This window comes from Ursus maritimus, unplaced genomic scaffold (genome assembly GCF_017311325.1).
Source record: "Ursus maritimus isolate PB19 unplaced genomic scaffold, ASM1731132v1 scaffold_15, whole genome shotgun sequence".
Classification (NCBI taxonomy): Eukaryota; Metazoa; Chordata; class Mammalia; order Carnivora; family Ursidae; genus Ursus; species Ursus maritimus.
The window spans coordinates 15,159,202-15,177,297 of record NW_024423897.1 but is presented as its reverse complement, the minus strand read 5'-3'; the positions used below and the strand labels follow the sequence as shown (position 1 = coordinate 15,177,297).

At 46.3% G+C, this 18,096-nt stretch overlaps 1 protein-coding gene across 7 annotated transcripts; it reads right to left on the bottom strand.

Annotated features, from left to right (window-relative positions):
- Positions 1 to 2,058: 2,058 nt before the first annotated feature.
- IL12B (interleukin 12B) lies at positions 2,059 to 18,096 on the bottom strand. 7 transcript variants are annotated; one of them, XM_040630347.1, is made up of 11 exons: positions 17,570 to 17,840; positions 17,119 to 17,177; positions 16,848 to 17,018; positions 16,529 to 16,635; positions 12,640 to 12,727; positions 9,101 to 9,376; positions 8,441 to 8,558; positions 6,735 to 6,952; positions 5,167 to 5,324; positions 3,661 to 3,792; positions 2,059 to 3,151 (listed from the first exon to the last, which is right to left on the bottom strand). In XM_040630347.1, exons 3-10 carry the CDS (start codon positions 16,861 to 16,863, stop codon positions 3,661 to 3,663), a joined length of 1,113 nt encoding a protein of 370 aa, XP_040486281.1. In that variant the 5' UTR covers positions 16,864 to 17,018; positions 17,119 to 17,177; positions 17,570 to 17,840; the 3' UTR covers positions 2,059 to 3,151. The 7 variants fall into 7 exon arrangements, with proteins under 7 accessions (XP_040486281.1, XP_008690658.1, XP_040486280.1 ...); XM_008692436.2 differs by lacking the exons at positions 17,119 to 17,177; positions 17,570 to 17,840 and adding an exon at positions 17,866 to 18,095; XM_040630346.1 differs by having other exon boundaries at positions 17,119 to 17,840.

Below are 18,096 nucleotides of genomic sequence, written 5' to 3'. Positions count from 1 at the left end.
AGATGTTCCATAAGGGTCAGATGCCAGTTCCTACCAGTGCTGGCCTGGCTTCTTTTTCTGACGTGGCCAGGTGCCTCTCATAGGTGGGGAGCTAGATGTTTAAGAAAATATCTTTATTTAACTTTCAGTTTATTTATTTTCTGTTCTGAAAACAAACATGGGAGGAGCTATTGCTTAATGGGTACAGAGTCTGCTTGGGAAGAAGAGAAAATTCTAGAGATGGATGGTGGTGACGGTTGCAGAACAATTTGAATGTAGTGGATACCACTGAATGCGACACCTAGAGATGGCTAAAATGGTATATTTTCTCTTATGTGTATTCTACCACAATTTTAAAAACCACACACATCTAACACAAGAAGTCTGGGGTAGGTAGTTACAGAGGTTGGTTCAGCTTCTTGATGTTGCTAGAGTCCCAGAGTCTTTTTATCTTGACAGTCTCAGCATGATGGTTTCCATTCTGGTTGCAGGGCTTCCTCTGAGACCTCCTAAATTTCATCTGCTCAAGAGAGGAAGGAGGGAACGGGTGATGATCGCCCTGGCTCTGTCTTTTCTCAGGAGAACGCCAGCGGAATTTTCTTTCATGTCATGGGCTGGCACTAGGTCTCATGGCCTTGCTGGGCAGCCAGCGTGGCTAGAAAAGTGATTACTTAGCTTCCGAAACCTAGAGCTCAGGAGGCGAGAAAGAAGTTGAGAGTGAGTAGTGATGGGACACCCAGCAGGTTGTGTCCGGTGTCCTGCTGAGGGTCACATGGTCATGTCGCAGGGCTGGCCACGACGAGTCTCCTGGGTCCCATTCCTGAGCTCTTTTGCTAGAACATCTGATGCATTTGTAGTGGATAGATGCCCCATAAAAAAAAAAGGACTGTCCTGGGGACTATCTTTCAAAGACAAAAACTCTTGAGTATATGTACAGAAATTAAAATTAGTTGAATGCTAAGAGGTCATGTCAGGTGGGAGCCAGAACTTCTGAGCTCTGCCCCACACTGGCCGGAAGTTTTGGGAAAGCTCCCCTGGTCTCTGTACTCATAAATGTGATTAATTATTTTTTCTTGGTTAGCGTTGTTCATTAAGTGCCCATGCAGTGTTTTGGTATCTCTAGATGAAAGGCCCTGTAGGAGGACAAAGAGTTGTTATTAACCAACCATGTGCTATCAAGTGTGGGCTCATAATGCAAGATGATGGGTTTCAAATGTCGGATTAGGATGACAGAACTTTTCCACCATTCCTCCAGGTCAGAAGCAGAGTAGAATAAGGGCTCCAGGAGACACTTCAAATAAGGACCCTTACAACATCCGTATTATAATTACCTTGCCATTGCAAGGAAGCCCAGGCATACACTTCGCCATTGAAGATAGCAGAGAATGGACTCCATTCTCTCGGACCCCACCGCGTGCTCTTTTCACGGGAGGCACCAGAGGAACGGGCAGGCTCTGCCCTTTCTTTGACCTCCCCGTCTCTATTGAGCCTTTCTGGGTGACTCCAGGTTACATTTCCTTCTCCTTTGTTCTTACCCCAGGGCACCATATACTGAACGTCTTAGCATTTAGTGGTAGTAAAGTTAACTTTTCATCCCTGCCTTATAAACTGTGCCAGGAGTGCGCACTGTTTGGGGGAAGGTTTTCTGGAACTCCTTAACCCCCAGGGCTAGTACGTGTCCAGACACACGACAAACCCTCCGTAACACTGGATCTGGCCCTAGGGGATGGGACGCTCATGACTCTGCCAGGTTGGAGTCTTATTTCCTGGTGCTCTGGAACTAGTAGAGTCGATTCCAGGCTAGAAGGTGAACAAAGCAAAAGCATCCAACCTCTAAAGAGGAAATAATGCAGTTCGGTGCCCTTGCAGAGTTCCCTGTGGTCAGACCACAGGGACATTCCCTGAGCTCAGCAAGACACTGACTTTGGGAATCCTATAAAGGGAAAGGGCAACTCTGCAAAACTGGAAGTGAAATTGCTTCAAAGAAGGGCCATTCTTAAGTGGCGGGGGAAGAATAATGCAGTGCTGGTAAATGTGGGAACAGGATCCTCGAGTCAGCTGAGAAAGCCCAAGATATTGTTGCAAAGAAGAGTTATATTTTTATTAGTTCATCGTCAGAATGTAAAAACAAGTAAACAGAAGACACATGAAATCATTTTACAGAAAGCACATTCATTACTTAACAGGAGCACCTTAGTGGTGGGCACTGTCTGGTCACATCCACGGGTCAGGTTCGCTCACGCGGACGAGTAAGCAATTCTTGATCATTTTCTTTGCATCTGCGTGCTTCTTTGCTTGGCTATTAAGGAGCGGCTGACAATTCTGACAATTTTACGTGCTTGGCCCTACTGGTTCTTCTTCTTGGATCATCAGACCTTTTGACTTTCCAGACACAATGTCTCTGGGTCCCCCTCCTATGTCTTACAGAGAGATGGCTGTAGGGACTGTCAGGGTAGCTGAAGCCGAATCTCAATTTCAGTTATTTATTTATTTATTTTTAGGCCTTTCTAAATTCAGCCATCCAGAAGCTAAACTTGCTTAGGAGTATAGGTAGGTGGCCCCGACTCGCGTTATCAACACCACCTCAAGGAAGTCTTCATGGATACAGGAGCCAGCATCTCCGTCTCCAGGACCTTCTCAAATGGATTCGTGTCTCCATGCCTCTATTTAACCACTTCTGTGTTCTCATCCATCGCAAATATATGACGGTGCTGGCATCAGCACCAGTGTTCTCACTGGTTGTCATAAAACCGATGCGCTTGTAGTCTCGCTTGAGAAGTTGTCAGTATAAATAACACATAAATTCACATTTTGCGTAATAGGGCCTCTTCCTTACAGATCAGGTCCTGAGAGTACGAAACATACAATCCCTCTTGGCACACAAGTGTTCAATAAAAATAATAAATTAATAAATACATAAATTACTTCAATAAATAGCATTAAGGTCAGTGGCAACCTGCTAGCTGGAAAATCTATAAATAAGGTACCTGACCGTTTCAGTTACAAGCCGTTTGGCATGTAAACGTAAAAATGCTGCAAAGACATGCTAATGATCCTTTACAAAAAGCTAATTAGGTAGAAAATAACTTTGGGGGCCTATTCTGTTGAGTCTTGAGAAAAGTTTGCATAATAACTTCACTTTCCCTCCAAGGTCTCATCCTGGGATTGGAACCTGAAAAAGAACACCAACAGTTTCTGTGAATTAGAAATGCGGCAGCAAACCCTTCCTATCTCTCATGGCACAATACTGGGGCAGTTGGGTTTGGGGATGCCGTGTCAGAAGGACCCAGCCTGTCCTTACGTGGCCTAGGATTCGGTTGCCTTTGGTGTCCCCCCAGGGTGTGCAGGATAAGGTTCTAACTCCTGAAAACAGCTTGCAAGCTCTCCTTGCTCTGATTCTTAGCTACCTCTCTCTCTCTTCTTTGCCTTCTCCTCCAGGAGGGCAGGACCTATGCCTGTTTCCTTTACTGCACTGTCTCTGTACGCAGCATAACTAACGCCCAGAACACGATGGGCATCAAATAGTATCTGTTTAAAGAACAAATGTATCTTTCTGACTCTGGTGACTGTGTGTCAGGCACCCTATCTTCGCTTTCTTCTCCTGCCCTGCCCCCCACCATGGCCCTGCACCCGGGGACACTGAGTGTTCAGGGGCAGGCTGGGCTTCGTGGGCCTGCTCACCTAAGTGCAGGACACAGCTGCCCAATCGCTCCAGGATGAGCTGTAGTAGCGGTCTCGGGCTTGCACGCGGATCTTGGCCTCCCTGGGGCACGTGACCTTGGCCGAGGTCTTGTCCACGCAGAGTCTCTCTTTCTGCAAGGGAGAGGGAAGTCTTTGGCAACGCAGTCACAAGATGGGCTGGGCGTATTTCTGCAAAGCTTCATCTCCCCAAACAAGTACACCTAGATTTTCGGGCACCGCGGTGGCAACGAACGGTGGCGTGTGTAGAACTTGCGCCACCTACCGATAGAAGCTCTAAATGCAGATGCAGCTTTTCTACGTCAGCCCAGGAGAGATGGTTTGGTCCTGCTTTCACCTTTCCAGAACAGCTGCCTTGCCTGAAGGCCCCGTGCACACTCACCCCTGCACTAGGCCGATGGTGGGACAAAGGCACATATGCTCTAGCTGTCCCCTGGATATTCTGAAATACGATATCCTGATCCTTTTATCAGAAAACGTGCTGCAGTCCAGGCATTGTTAACTTTTAGCTGTGTGACCACAGAAAAATGCTTTGGGCTCTGTGTCTCTGTTTCATCCTTTATAAAAGGGGAATAATAATCATTCCTGTCTCACAGATGTGTCAAAGTTAAAGCTAATCCTCATGTAAAACTCTCAATGAAGTCTTTAATTGGTAGAAAGGGTTCAGTAAATATTATCTATTAATGGTGTAAATCTTATGTAGGGAACATACATGTCAAGATTTTAAATAATATTTAGGTGACATCTACTCCACACTAGCCCTTCCGCCTACAAAAAATAGCTCTCAGGGAGTGACTGAATGACTGACTTCCTACCAAATGCTAAACACTATCCTGAATAAGGCCTTTGTCCAGTGACTTCGAAAACTGGGGTCCAAGAAGTGTTGGGCTTTATGAAAGTGTCTTCTGGACCTTGGGATTATGAGGGCAAGGCAGGAAAGTTTGAAAGCTATTGTCTTAGCCTATGTGAGCTGTAACATTCTGCTCAAAATCAAAATCATTTCACGATCGATGGAACAGCTGGGAATTATCTGGGGTGAGACACAGCACACATGTTCTTTCATTCATTTTACTTGCTAAATTGAAACCATGATAATTTGAGGCTCCTGGAGCCCAGATTTCCTATGTGAGGACCAGTTCTGAGCACAAGCACTAATGACCAGACGGAGGCGGTAGTGTGGGTAGTTACATGGATGTGGCTGTGTCCACCACACTGGTTTCTTGGTTCTGGCCCTTCCTCGCTGGGTAACTTTGGGCAAGTCATTTAACCTCTCTGAGCTTCAGTGTCTCTACTCGAAGTGTTGATAATAATACCGCCTGCCTTTGTAGGGTTATGTTAAGGATTAAGGGAGAGAGCCATGTAAAACCCTTAAAGCAGTCTCAGGCACGGCGAAAGTGCTAAATAATTGTTAGCGACTGTTGTCATCACTCGTCTCCCCGATGCGGGCCTGCATAAACCTGGATGTGTGGCACCGGAGTCACAGCTTACCTTTTCCCGATGGTTCTTGCCCTGGCCCTGTATGCAGAATGTCAGGGAGAAGTAGGAATGCGGGGTGCTCCAAGTGTCGGGGTATTCCCAGCTGACCTCCACATGCCGAGAATTTTTTAAGGGCTTCAGCTGCAGGTTCATGGGCGGGTCCGGTTTGACTGTGGAGGAAGATAAAGAAACACCCTTTAGTTTCCAAAGGGAGCTTTGGTATAAGGTCATTCCGGCTTCTGATCCCACCTCCACCTTTGACCGCCTTGAGTCCGGAGGACGGTTACTTAACTTCTCTGGGCACCCGGCTGGCAGACATGAGGCGCCCCTGCTGCTGCCGGTGCTCACGCGGGTGTCCGCACCAGTTGCCCCCTCCTCTCTGGCTGAACCCGAGAGAGGCTCAGAATCCTTCTCATCCCTGCACGAGCCGATGAGCCCGGGAGAGGAACCACCTCTGCGTCTTGCTCAGGAGAAATTCCGTAGACACAACAAGACTCTCACATCCTGGCGAGGTGGGGAAGGACCACCCTCCCTGTGCTCAGTACGCCCGTGGGCCCCAAACTCGACCTGAGCTGAGCCTCTCGCTAGGGATGAGACGAGAGGTTTCCCACCTAGTGCTCTTTCTGTTGTCTTTTCACGGCACCTGGCGCTGACTTGGCTTGTGGCAACTGAAGTCAGGTGGTCTCTATGCTCGTGCATTCATTCAGTAAATGAGCAGTGAGCACCAGCTCCTTTATAAAGAGCTCCTGGGCTACATGTGGGAGGTAGAGTAGCGAGGATCCCAGGAGATTCCATCCTCGAGGAGCGTACCTTTGTCAAGATGAGCGCAGAGGAGACATTCGACGGAATGTCCAAAGCCCAAAGACCATGGCTCCTAGGAGGTGCTTTTCAAATATTCTTCTCTCTGTTCTTAACACAACTGACATCTTCCTTCCTTCAGAACTCAGCTAAATAGCACCTCCGAGAGACCTTCCCTGGCCATCCTAGGTGAACCCAAACCTCCCCCTACCCGCCACGGGTAATTTCTCCACAAATGCTCGAGCAAGTTCTGTGGTTCTATGAATTTTATTTTATCAGTGGATAAATGGCAAAGGAAGTGACAAATGGCAAATCTCCATCTGCTGATTAAAAAAATAGATGTCCCTTTTGGAGGGGCTTATATTCCAATAATGAAGATTTTTTTTCCCCCAAAGGCTAGAGAAAGCCTGGATGAGAATATCTACAATTAGTAGAGAAGCCTCCGTTCTGAAGATAAATCTTATGCTTGAGGGGGTCCTCCTGGATTCACCATGGAAACTGCTTGGGCAGCCGACAGAAGGTTAGCCAAGAGCCTGCTTTTTCCGGTGGGGCAGAACTGGGTCTGAGTTGCTAACTGTGAGATCTGGGGCATTTTAGTTAACCTGAGGCTCAATTTTCTCTTCCTTAAAATGCAGAGAATAGCATCTACACTGTACTCTTTTGGGGGGCGCAGAATAAAGGAGACAATGCACGTAAACCCCTTCCCTCGGTGCACGGGGCATCGTGAGTGTGTGACAAAGGGCGTTCATCCTTATGAAGCACATATAATTAAGCGGACTCACTGATGTCCCTGATGAAGAAGCTCCTGGTGTAGTTTTCATACTTGAGCTTGTGAATAGCGTCCACCACGACCTCGATGGGTAGGCTCTCCTCGGCTGTGGGGCAGGCGCTGCCCTCCTGACACTCCACCGTGTACTTCTTATAATCCCTGTTGTCCACTCTGACCCTGTCTGCTGAGAGTGTCACTGCTCCACACGTCACCCCTTGGGGGTCAGAGAAGCTGAAATCAAAGACAGACATTACCCCCTGTCACCCATTTGTGGGTCAGTTCCCAGCGGCTGGAGCCAAACAGCCGTTTGAGGACACAAGTTCTCCAACGGGTTTGATTTCTCCTCCGGAGGTTAGAAACTGCCCTTCCCAGGAGAACAAGCTTTGTCACAAGAGGTGGTACAAATATTTAGAGACAGCTCTGCGTGTCCGTGCCTCTGGCCAAATGAATCCAGAAATGTTAAGATCCAGAGCCCTTGCTTAAATCTCCTTATTAAAATGTTAAAGTCATTTTTCCCATTTTAATGACAAAATCCATACGTGCTAATTATAAAAAAAATTAAAAAGATAAAAATGTGTGTAAGTGAAATGTGTGCGTCTCTTTTAACCCTAGTCTCACTCCCCAACTAGAAATATTATTCATAGCTTGTCGTATCCCTCCCTTTGTCTACGAATATGCAAGGCAATCCTATAGCCACATGGACATACGGATACACGCATATTTTGTCTATATATACTCATGACGATTTTATTTTTCATCAAACAGGATCCAACTATATATATAGGTGTGTGGTTTATAACCATCCCTTCCCCCTTGGAACATATGGGGAGAGCTCCAGGGCAGACCACACAGACTGGGTTAACCATCTTGATGGCTGCACATTAAGCTGGAGGATAAGGCACCGCACTTTATTTAATTTTCCCCCTGCTGATTACCAAAAACATCACAACGAGCACTGGCATCCCTGTCTCTGTGCATTTGTATAAGCATTCCTTTAGCAAGCATTCTCATTTTCAAGACGGAAAAGGGAGACCCCAGAGGTTAATGTACTCAGTTCAATGGTGGCAAGGCCAGGCTGATCACCTGGGGTTTGCTCTGTCCCCCTGCCTTGTTCAGGAACCTCAATGGTGAGTGAGGGAAGTCACACAGACCGGCTAACATAGGTTCAGTATCCATGGAAACTGGTTTCTTAGGGGAAGTCCAAGTGTATCGGACAAACAATGAACTTCAGATTAGTGGTGTCGGCAGAAGGAAAAGGAGTTGAGGTGGTTCTGGGAAAATTTCTGGAAGCCTCAGCATTTTGGAGTTGGCTTCAGGGATTTCAAGATCTATGCCCTGGAGCTCTTGTTTCTATTTTCATCTCAAGGTGCAATTTTGGCAAGTCATTCTAGCTTCGATTTCTCCTTTTAACTCTCCCCACGGTGCTATGAGCCTCAATGAAGCATCCCCAGGCAGTCTGGATGAGTGGGTTCAAACACAGCAGAGGCTATTCTCAGGCCCCAATAATATCCTGTTCTAACCCACACATTTGTTCAGGCGATTAACTTAAATCTCCATGTTCTCTCCCCAGTTTAGGCAGGAGGGGGGTGTTGAAAAAATACAGGTTTGACTTTGTTTTTCTCCCTTATCAGTAACTGATAGGCCATGGTGAGGTTGCCCTTATTTTCTTAATGAAATCGTTTTGGCAAAATACTGAGAAACCAGAGTGGTTTCACTTACCCTCTGCTGCTTTTGACACTGAATTTCAAGTCAGTACTGATTGCCGTCAGCCACCAGCAGGTGAAACGTCCAGAATAATTCTTTGCCTCACATTTTAGAAAGATCCTATTTTTGGATTCTGGATTTGAAAAGAACAAAAATTCAATATGTGGAGGTTTCTTCTTTCAGATAGATTTTAATTATGGTGAACCACAGGTCACCAAGAGGTACAAGAATGACGATCTTCCATTTCTTCCCTTGGGAGCTGATGTTGCTCCCGATAGGCAGACCAGCGAGGACCGGGAATGTCTCAATAGGTTGCTGATTCTGCAGCCTACACCCTGCACCTAACACATCAGAGGGAGCTGTTACATTTTTCAAGGCTGCCACCCCAGTGCTGAGTTATGCACTATACGCATTGGTTGATTTCCATCAGCCATTTAAAAAGAACTTCAGGAAAACCCAACCAGGTTCACCATGAAAATCTCTGAACATGAGATTTGGATGGTTGATTCCTCGAAATGTCTAAGAAAGCAAAGAAAAACATAGCTACTGGTGGTTTCAGTAGGGGATTTGATATTGGTTCCCTAACTACACTAGTCATGTCTTAACCTTTTACATTTCTAAATTTATTTCTTATGGAGCGAAGGAAATTGATATCATCTGAGCCAATGGAATTACCTTTCTGTTCCTTTAAGATATCAGTGGACCAGATTCCATCTTCCTTTTTGTGAATCAGCAGGAGCGAATCGCTCAGAACCTTGCCTCCTTTATGACAGGTATACCGGCCAGCATCTCCAAATTCTTTGACTTGGACGGTCAGAGTTTTACCAGAGCCTAAGACTTCACTGCTCTGGTCTGAGGTCCAGGTGATGTCATCCTCTTCAGGAGTATGGCAGGTGAGGACCACCACCTCTCCGGGGGCGTCCGGGTGCCAGTCCAACTCTACAACATAAACTGGAGAGCACAGGGAGTGGAGAACTGGACTGTAAACTCCATGAACCCCGAGACGAGGTTTTCTGAACCACCGGTGCATCGGCACAGCCAGAGCACAACCTTGCTCGTGACAGCAAATGCTCGCTGAGATGCTTGATCTCAGGTCGCTGGGCCCTACTTGGGTTTAAGGTCGTGAAGAGATAAGCAAGGAGTTTTATAACTGCCATCGAGTCATTAACTGGCAGCCTGTCTTTAATAATTAAGGTCTGATTTGCTGGCAGATGGGGAAGGCCTTGATACGATTGAAAAATGGGAACAGCACAAAACACTTTACCAAAGGCCTGATGAAGAAACTTCCAGCACAATTTCAGTTGCATGGAGAATAAGGCAGGGTAGAGAGATGCCAAGAAAGACTGACCAGCACTGAGATCCTGTCCCCACTAACTGGCTAGCGGGTTTGGAACAAGGTAGTAAATCACCATAAGCCTCAGTTTCCTCATCTGTAAAATGACAGTAATAGTATCTATGACGTAGGTTTGGCTATGAGGATTAAATTAAAAAAAAACCAAACGTATAAAGCCCTTAGCATAGTGCTTACCATTGTAAACTCAGTGTTGGTTATTGTTATTCACACACCAAAGTTTGGTCAGATGACTGCACAGAGAAACTGCCCTATAATTTCCCACGGGCATTTGAGGATTTAGTTCTTATCGCATAAACTCAACAATGGAGATTTTCGTTCTATTTTTGAAAGCAATTTTACACTCTTAGCAGATCTTGGTCTTCCCATTTCACAGAGGAGCAGGCCAAAACCAAGAGGCTAAGCAAGCTTACATAAAGCTGGAAGCGCGAGAGCTCAATCTCAGGCCTTCTGCCTTGTTGGCTTGGCAGTGGACCTTTAACCTGAGTCTCCAACTGGCACTTGAGGAATGGCCTAGCAGAGCGTGGTAATGAGTGGGTCCCATCCCAGCTTCATTCGTGGGTGCATCACTCACTAATGAACTGGGGTCATTTAATGCAGTGGTTTCCCCAAGCCTGGTCACTGGACCCCCAGCAGCAGCAGCACCTAGGAAACTGCGGGAAATGCAACACCTGAGTTGTTGAATCAGGAACTTTGGGATGGGCCTGATGATCTGTTTTTTATGCTCTCCAGATGATTCTGATGCCCTCTCGAGTTTGAGAGCCACACTGGTTAAGAGCCTGGATTTTGGAGTCACATACAGGTCTGAGTTTAGATTCAGCTCGATAGCTTATCCTTGCCTGTGGCCTGAGGCAAGATATTCGATTACTCAATAATTACTCATTTTTAAAATGAGCAAAATATTAGTGCTTGCTTCAGCAGGTCGAGACATGGATTATACACGCAAATTCATACAACAGCTTAACATAGTGCCCTTAAATGCTCTGTAAATGGTGACTCTTACCGTTGGCATCCAGATGGAAAGCACTGTGGGATATGAAGCTCTCACTTTTCATCAGAGGGATTTATAACTACTGACTGGATAACAAAGACATGAGATAAAAAGCGCTTGGGACCCAACTGTTTGGAAATGATTAGCTGTGCGGACGTAAACCCACGTGGCACCCTGGGCTTTCCCAAGTTTTTCTTTGTTCGACCAGCCACTGAACAGCAAGGCTATTTTCCCGTCACAACTGAGACTCAGTAGGCCTTGAAGACCCTTCCCCAAGGGCAGGGGACAACTGCCAGAGGGAGCCCGAGGAAGAGCATCTAGAACCTCGTGCCTGGCTTTATCTCCTCCTTCATCTCTTCATCTGGCCTCCAAAGTCGTCCGCCCTCTATTTCTCACACTGACTTCCTGGAATTTCTGTGGTTTATCAAATTAGAAGTAACTTCGGGGTTTACTATGCAAGGGCCAAGCTTCCTGAGCTCACTAAAAATCCCAGGGTTGGAAGGGATCTGGCATGGTCATCTGGCTCAGGCCTTTGCCTTTGCTCAAGGGAGGGTCTAAAACGCTCAAACTCTCCTTGGGCAGAAGGGAGATGGCTGGATTGTTGCCCTCTCGAATTGATTAAGAATGTAGGCACAGTCCAAACTTCTTTCAGGTACCCGTTTTCTACTGTGGTTCTCTCCTGACTATCAACAAATTATTTTTGATCATTAGCTAAAATGTCCTCACTTCTAATCCGTGCCTGTTTCCTCCTGTACTCCAAGCATGTAAGAAACAATTGCTAATGTCCTTCTTGTAAAACCTTTTTCAAATACTTAATGCACAGGCTTTGAAGTGGGACAGAACTGGGATCAAGTCCCTGTTCCATCCTTCCCAGGTCTGTGACACTGGGGCAGTTATCTAATCTCTGTAGCCTCTACTTGCAACATCTGTAAAATGGGATATAGACAGTCCCTATGTCACACGGTTGTTGTGAGAATTACATGAAATACTGTGCTCAATAAATATTAACTATTATTACCAGGATACAGTTACAGATAGTAATTGCCAACATTATGTTGGCTTCCATGAGAAACATCTGAAGACCTTTCAGGAACAACTAACAATCAGTTAATGCATTATTGACTGTATGTGAGAAAACAGGCTAGAGGAACCCCTTATTTTACTAATACCTACGGTTCTATTATTCTACTAGTAATTTTTATTGATCATTGGGATTATAAACAGGTTCTCTTGAATCATCAGAGACATCATTTTAAATAGCCAGAACAATCCTGGTGTTGAGTTGTCCCCTGCACTCACTAACCTTCAATCCTCCGTGTAGTCGGTGTCACTTGGTAATCCCTGGTTCACAGTTGAGGAAACTCAGCCTTAGAGGTGACCCAGATCGAGGTCACCTAACTGATAAGTGGCAGAGTCAGTCTTTGAGCCCGAGTCAATGTGAGTGTAAATCCTATGCTTCCCCCAAAGTGCTTGGTCAGAGGTGAGTCCTCTCTGTGCAATGGTGGGAAAAATATTGTGTGTGTGTGTGGGGGGGAGGCTGACAGCACGTAGTTCTTAATCTTTCCAAATCCTTCACTTTGGAATTTTCATTGTATGATACAGCTGGTGTTTAGTAATACTTGTGAAGTCCATATAGCCTTTCCCATCATAGTCCACAAAAAGCTCCTATTCTGGAATCTAATATGAAAGCCAAACGACATAGATACCCTCATCGGTGAAGGAAGGACAGACGGCCTGCATGTTCCCATGATGGCACTCACTAGGAGGCCCCAAGACCTGGTTGCCCCTTTCGGTCTGATTTCCCCCCAGGGCCTGCCTGCTAAGTCCTGGCTTAGAATTCAGGGCCGCCACAGAGAAGGAGAGCCTGGTTACCATTTTTCTCCAGTTCCCATACGGCCATGAGGGGAGATGCCAACAGAACCAGGGAGAACCAGGAGACGACCAGCTGCTGCGGCTGCATCTGGAGGAGGGGGAGAAACAGAGGAAAAGAAGGAGGAAAAGAGAGAGAAGAGGAGGGAAAAGAGAAGAGACAATGTCAGGAGTTATTCAGTCGCTTTGGAAACCATATTCATTCTATGTGCGTTGTTTTTAATTTTGATTTTTTCTCTCTCTTGTCTGCACTGTCAGACTAATACTCTATGAATTACAGGAGCCCTGTGCCAGTCTCTGGGTAAGAACATCTCCAAAGAGAGAACCACAGACCATCTGGAGCTGAAGGAGACCAGCCCTCCAATAGAACCCTCTGATTTTTAAGGTGAGAAACCTAGGGCTCAGAGAAGGAACATGACTTAGCCGGATTAACATTCAGCAATGATATACCCGGTACTTACCAGGTAAAGGGCTCTGAGCTAGAGTCATTGGGAGTGAAAAAAGGATTTTCTGGCCTGGGTCCTGCCTTCTAGGAGCAAACACTTCCATTCAATAAACATTTATGAAGTCCATGTGTTAAGTGTCTACCCTCCAGTCGGGGAGACCATCTATACCCCGTATCATTGTATGCAAGGTGCTATGTGCAGTGACACCTGGGGGTAAAGGACTTGGGGGGGGGGATAACCAGAGGCTATCTTTCAAATTATGGCAACGACCTGGCAGCCAGGTTTAGTTTCTCTCCGTGTTTAGATGGTAATTGCTCCAAACTCAAAGGTTACTTCCTCCTACACAACGAAACCAGTGATTTTCAAATGTGAGCGCACATCAGCGTAACCTGGAAGCCTTGTTAAAACACAGGTGGCCGAGTCTCACCTCCAGAGTGTCTGATTAAGCAGGTGTGTGTTGGGGTGGGGGTGGGGGGGGGCTCAGAATCTGCATTTCTTAAAAGTTCCCAGGAGAAGCTGATATTGGTGGTCCAAGGACCATACTTTGAGAACCCCTGGTTTCACCCATGCTTAGGGCCCACAGCTCTGAAAATCGAGACGTTCTTTGGGAGAAGACCATAAAATACTGACATACCCACTATGAAAAGTGAAATGTGTCATTTTGTGCCCAATCCGCCACCATCTTAGAGTAAAACTCCATCTAGATTAGTATCCAGGGTTTGTGCAAATCTTTAGAATGTGAAAATTGTACCTTACTTCTGAGTTAGGCAGAGCAGATTATTACTTAACTTCATTCGGAAACCCCTCCATCCATCTCAGAGAGCACCGAAGTTCTCTGAGCAGGAACATGTGCTCAGAGACCACGGAATAAATCATACAAAGAATAAGACTCAAAATTTTTGGCCAAATACCTTAAAAATGAGCATCCCTTGGCTGAGGTGATTGAATAGTCACAAACTGCGGCTTTGGGGACCCGCCGCTAACCTAGGAGAACCTTGCCACGTACTTTATTCCCTTAGATTACAACAGCTGGGAGTGGCAGACACAGGACTAGGTCTGGCCTTCCTGTCGAGTCAGCGCTCTGTCCCTGCAGCTTTCACAGGCACGTCTACTAATTTAGTCCAGGTTACAACTGTGGCCACAGGGCATCAGTTAGGACATTCACGGGCTTGCCGTCAAGCAGACGCGGGCTTGGATCTGGTCCTTCCCCTCGCTAGTTGTGTGATGTTGTTCAAATGATCTCTGAGCCTCAGTCTCCTCATCTATAAAATGGACATGATACCCATCTCAGAGGGCTGTGGAGACAATGCAATGAGATGACATATTGTAGAAAGCAACCAATTACATGTCAGCTTGCACCAAGGGGAAGAGATAAAGGACAAATTTGATGTCTGTTTTGTATACAATGGTAAACCAAAAAGTTGTGCCTGGCTGCAGGGAAATGCCTTAGAAGTACTGCAATTACACAGGCCTGTAAAGCCCAGATGCCGGCACTCTGGGAAGGGAAAGAACAGAGATTCCTGGCATCTCCCGGTGATTCTTTTGCTCCATCTTATGGCTGGGGTTTTCCCTTTGCCTCTGTGTCTAGCACTTCCTCCTGGGGCCTTAGATAATCTGTTTGAGAATTTCAGGTGAACTGCACTTCAGGGTCAAGGGAGCCCTGGTGATGATTCTAAGAAACAACTTGCATTTTAGTATCGCCCACATTTTAAACCACGGACCCCTGGCTGGGGGGTGGAGGGGGTGGCGGGTCACTCTCTTAATACAACGCAGAGAATCCAAAAAGGGGGCAACATGGGGTTACTGTGTTGTTCTCCAGATCAGCGGATACCGGAGAGCTATACTTCACAGCCCACATTTCCTCGGCACGCTAAGTTTGACAGTGTCGAGGATAAAACATTTTTCCATGTAATTTTGTAGGTTTTCTAAATGCTTGAAATCCTGGTACACGGGACCCAGGGACCAGGTCTGTGGTACGGCGATGCTCCCTAATGCTGGTGCAACATGGGCATGCCTGTGACCCTTGGGTGGGCATTTCTTTTTTAAGTTTTATCTTGTTTGTTACTTTTTAATTTAAAAAGAATTGTTATTTAAAAATGAAAAGACATAGTCCCACCAGGCATGGGTAGCACATTCAAAGGGCCCCAGTTCCAGAACCAGGCATCTGCACCTGCACCCCAGCTCCGCTGCTGGTTAGTTGTGTGACTCGAGGCAAGTCACTTGACTTCTTTAAGCCTCACACTCAGCCTGTAAAATGGGCATCCTGTTGTGGTGAGGAGTTTGTGAAAGAATTCAGGTAAGGTATCTAGCAGGGTGCCCAGAGGAAGTCAGGGCTCCTGGCTATTTGCTCTCCCTGAGTCCCACTCATGGCACTTATTACAACTATATATATATACATAGAGTGAGAGAGAGAGAGAGCACGCAATATAATATAGTTACTTCTTCATGTTTGTCTTCCCTGCCACACTGAGCTCTCTGATAGCAGGGATCATGCCCTTCTTATTCCACACTATACCCCCCACAGTTTAGCATCAGTATTCTAGAATAGAGGGATTTCATTAATTATTAGAAGAACGAATGAGTGTACAGAAACACAAAACCTCAGTAAAAGGAATCCTAAGAGGCTGTCCAAATTCTTTCTGATACCTTGAAATTATTTGAAAAAAAGTGGGCCATCAGCTGGGGTTTGGGAATCTCTTGCTTAAAATGATATTTTAACCTGATCATTATTTTTAACCTGAAAATTGTTGCACACAATTTATCTGGGCAACTATAAGGCACCAGTACAGTATAATCTTTTTTTTTTTTTCCTCCTCACAGATTTGAAAACCCTTCAGAAAGTACTTTTAAACAATGCAGTTGCTTTTCATTTTTAAGGTAGCACCAAAGTTAGTGAATCCCCCAAATCTGGATAACCCAGCTGTCAATCTGGTCGATTATCCCAACTGACTATTGAACCCAACACAAATACGGAAGCACAGATGCTGTGCACCTTTCAATTACGAGGTGTGGGTATGAATTCAATTGTTTATTGAATTCAATCTGACTTAATGAGTGAACAGCTTTTAAAAAGTTTACAGTCTTAAGGGAAGCACCACTCACGTTATACAACTTAACGGATAGGCATTAATATTGAGGAACAGACTTTTACGTACATACCACTTTAAAAGAAGACAAAACAAACCTTTCTATAAAATGTGCGTTCATTCACAGAACTTGGTGTACAATTATCATTAGTTGACTTTAAAACGAATTCTTTCTACATCAGCCCCCAAAGTACTGACTTTTTGCTCCTGTCCCAGCAGGTAAGTCACCAGGAATGCCTCCAGATATCCACCCACTGCAGGATGCCAGGAACAGGGGGAGCACTCAAAAGGCACTACCCCTGGCCGGGTTGCAAGCCTGGCAGCCTGCGGAAGGGTGGCAGGGGCTAAGGAAGTGCTTACCTTGCTTCTGGCCCGGCCACAGGGTTCGCTGGGTCTGAAACCGTTGTTTCTTCTTCTGCTGCTGCTGCTGCTACTGGAGCTTATATACCCGACTCCTACCAAGCTTTCTGATGAAAACTTAAACTAGAAACTGACTTGTTCAAGTTGCAACACTGAAAACAACTCTCAAAACCTTCTAGGGGAATTTCAAGAAGTTCCTTTTTTTTTTTTCCCATGTGTATCAATAATGCTGAGGGAACACAGGCATCAAAATCCCAGGTAATGAACTAAGAGGAAATGAATTTTGGGTGGGGAAAAAGGAAGGAGATGGGATGCTTACTTCTTTGAACTGACATCACGGTCAATGTACTGAGAGCCTGCAGCAGGCAGCCACCCTAGGCTCCACGGACTGGAGAAGCAAGGCCAAGGATAGGTCACACAGGAGGCCAGGTTCAGGTCAAGATCAAGCAACTGTACGTTAGAGGGCCCAAAAGCAAACTTTATGGTTCTCCTACAGTCAAAGAAAATGAGATGAAGGACAAAGGATTTCATATAGTTGGGGTCCCCCTCCACTACACTATTCCTTTAACATCTGGATTTCAGAAACATACCATTATCACCCACTGTGGGTTCTTGCACCACACACCTGCACGTTCATACAGGCACAGCTCTGGGAAGACGATAAAAATGTGTGTATTACTACTAACACACAAATATGTAGGGGTACAGCCCGTGCTTATAGGTGCTTGCTCACGCATAGGTGGGAGCATAGAGTGAAATATCCACAGTCAGGCATATAGACAACCATGACACACTCAAGGCACACCCCTCTGGGCACGCAGACTATAACCTCACACTCGTTTGCACACAGAACTATGGCCCTAGGAGCTCTATATCAATGCACAGAATTAGCAGAATTAGCTAGAAATTCCTAGCAGAATTTAACACTGTTAAGAGGGATGAACACAATATTAGACACTCCCACCCCGTCTGCACATGAACAGCAAATAAACACTAGCGTGAACACCTAGACCAAGAACAGCCTATAGATGCGTGCCGTACCCAGAGCCGCCGGCAAGAGGGCGCTGCTGCGCTCCACGGTAGGAGCGCACTCCCGCCGCCGACACCTCCGTTACCGCGCGCTGTCGCGGGTTCCCGCCGTGTGGGAAGTTCCTGGGGCCCCCGCAGAGTTTCAAGTGGGCGCAGATTCCCATGCTAACTTTCCTTGTAGTTTCTTCGGGGGGGGGGGCTGGAAACCCGGGCGAGAGCAGCGGAGCTTCCCAACCGCACACTTCCTCCCTCCGTTTGTCCCATCCAGAGAGGGCGGGCGCTGCTGAGCCGGCAGTCCCACTGCTTACCCGACCTGGTGCTCTGGCTTGGGCGGAGACATCACCTCGAGCGCAGAGCGCCCTCTCCCATCTCCTCTGCCTTGTAGGCCTCAAGGGAAACAGAAGTTCTTCGCAAGTTGAACAGCAAAGCAGAGCGTCTTGTATCCAAGACGCATGTAGATATGAACAAAGTAAGTTGCATCGTATTTTGGTTCTATGATATCGTGTGTGTGCGCGAGTGTGTGCGTGTGCGTGCGCGCA

Bases quoted from the DNA above. Each gene is read 5' to 3' on its own strand.
- IL12B (XM_008692436.2), bottom strand. The intron at 6,953-8,440 runs GTAAGTGAAACC...CTTTGATTTCAG, and splicing joins AGTGTCAAAAGCAGCAGAGG to CTTCTCTGACCCCCAAGGGG. The intron at 3,793-5,166 runs GTAAGCTGTGAC...TCTCCCTTGCAG, and splicing joins GCAAGAACCATCGGGAAAAG to AAAGAGAGACTCTGCGTGGA.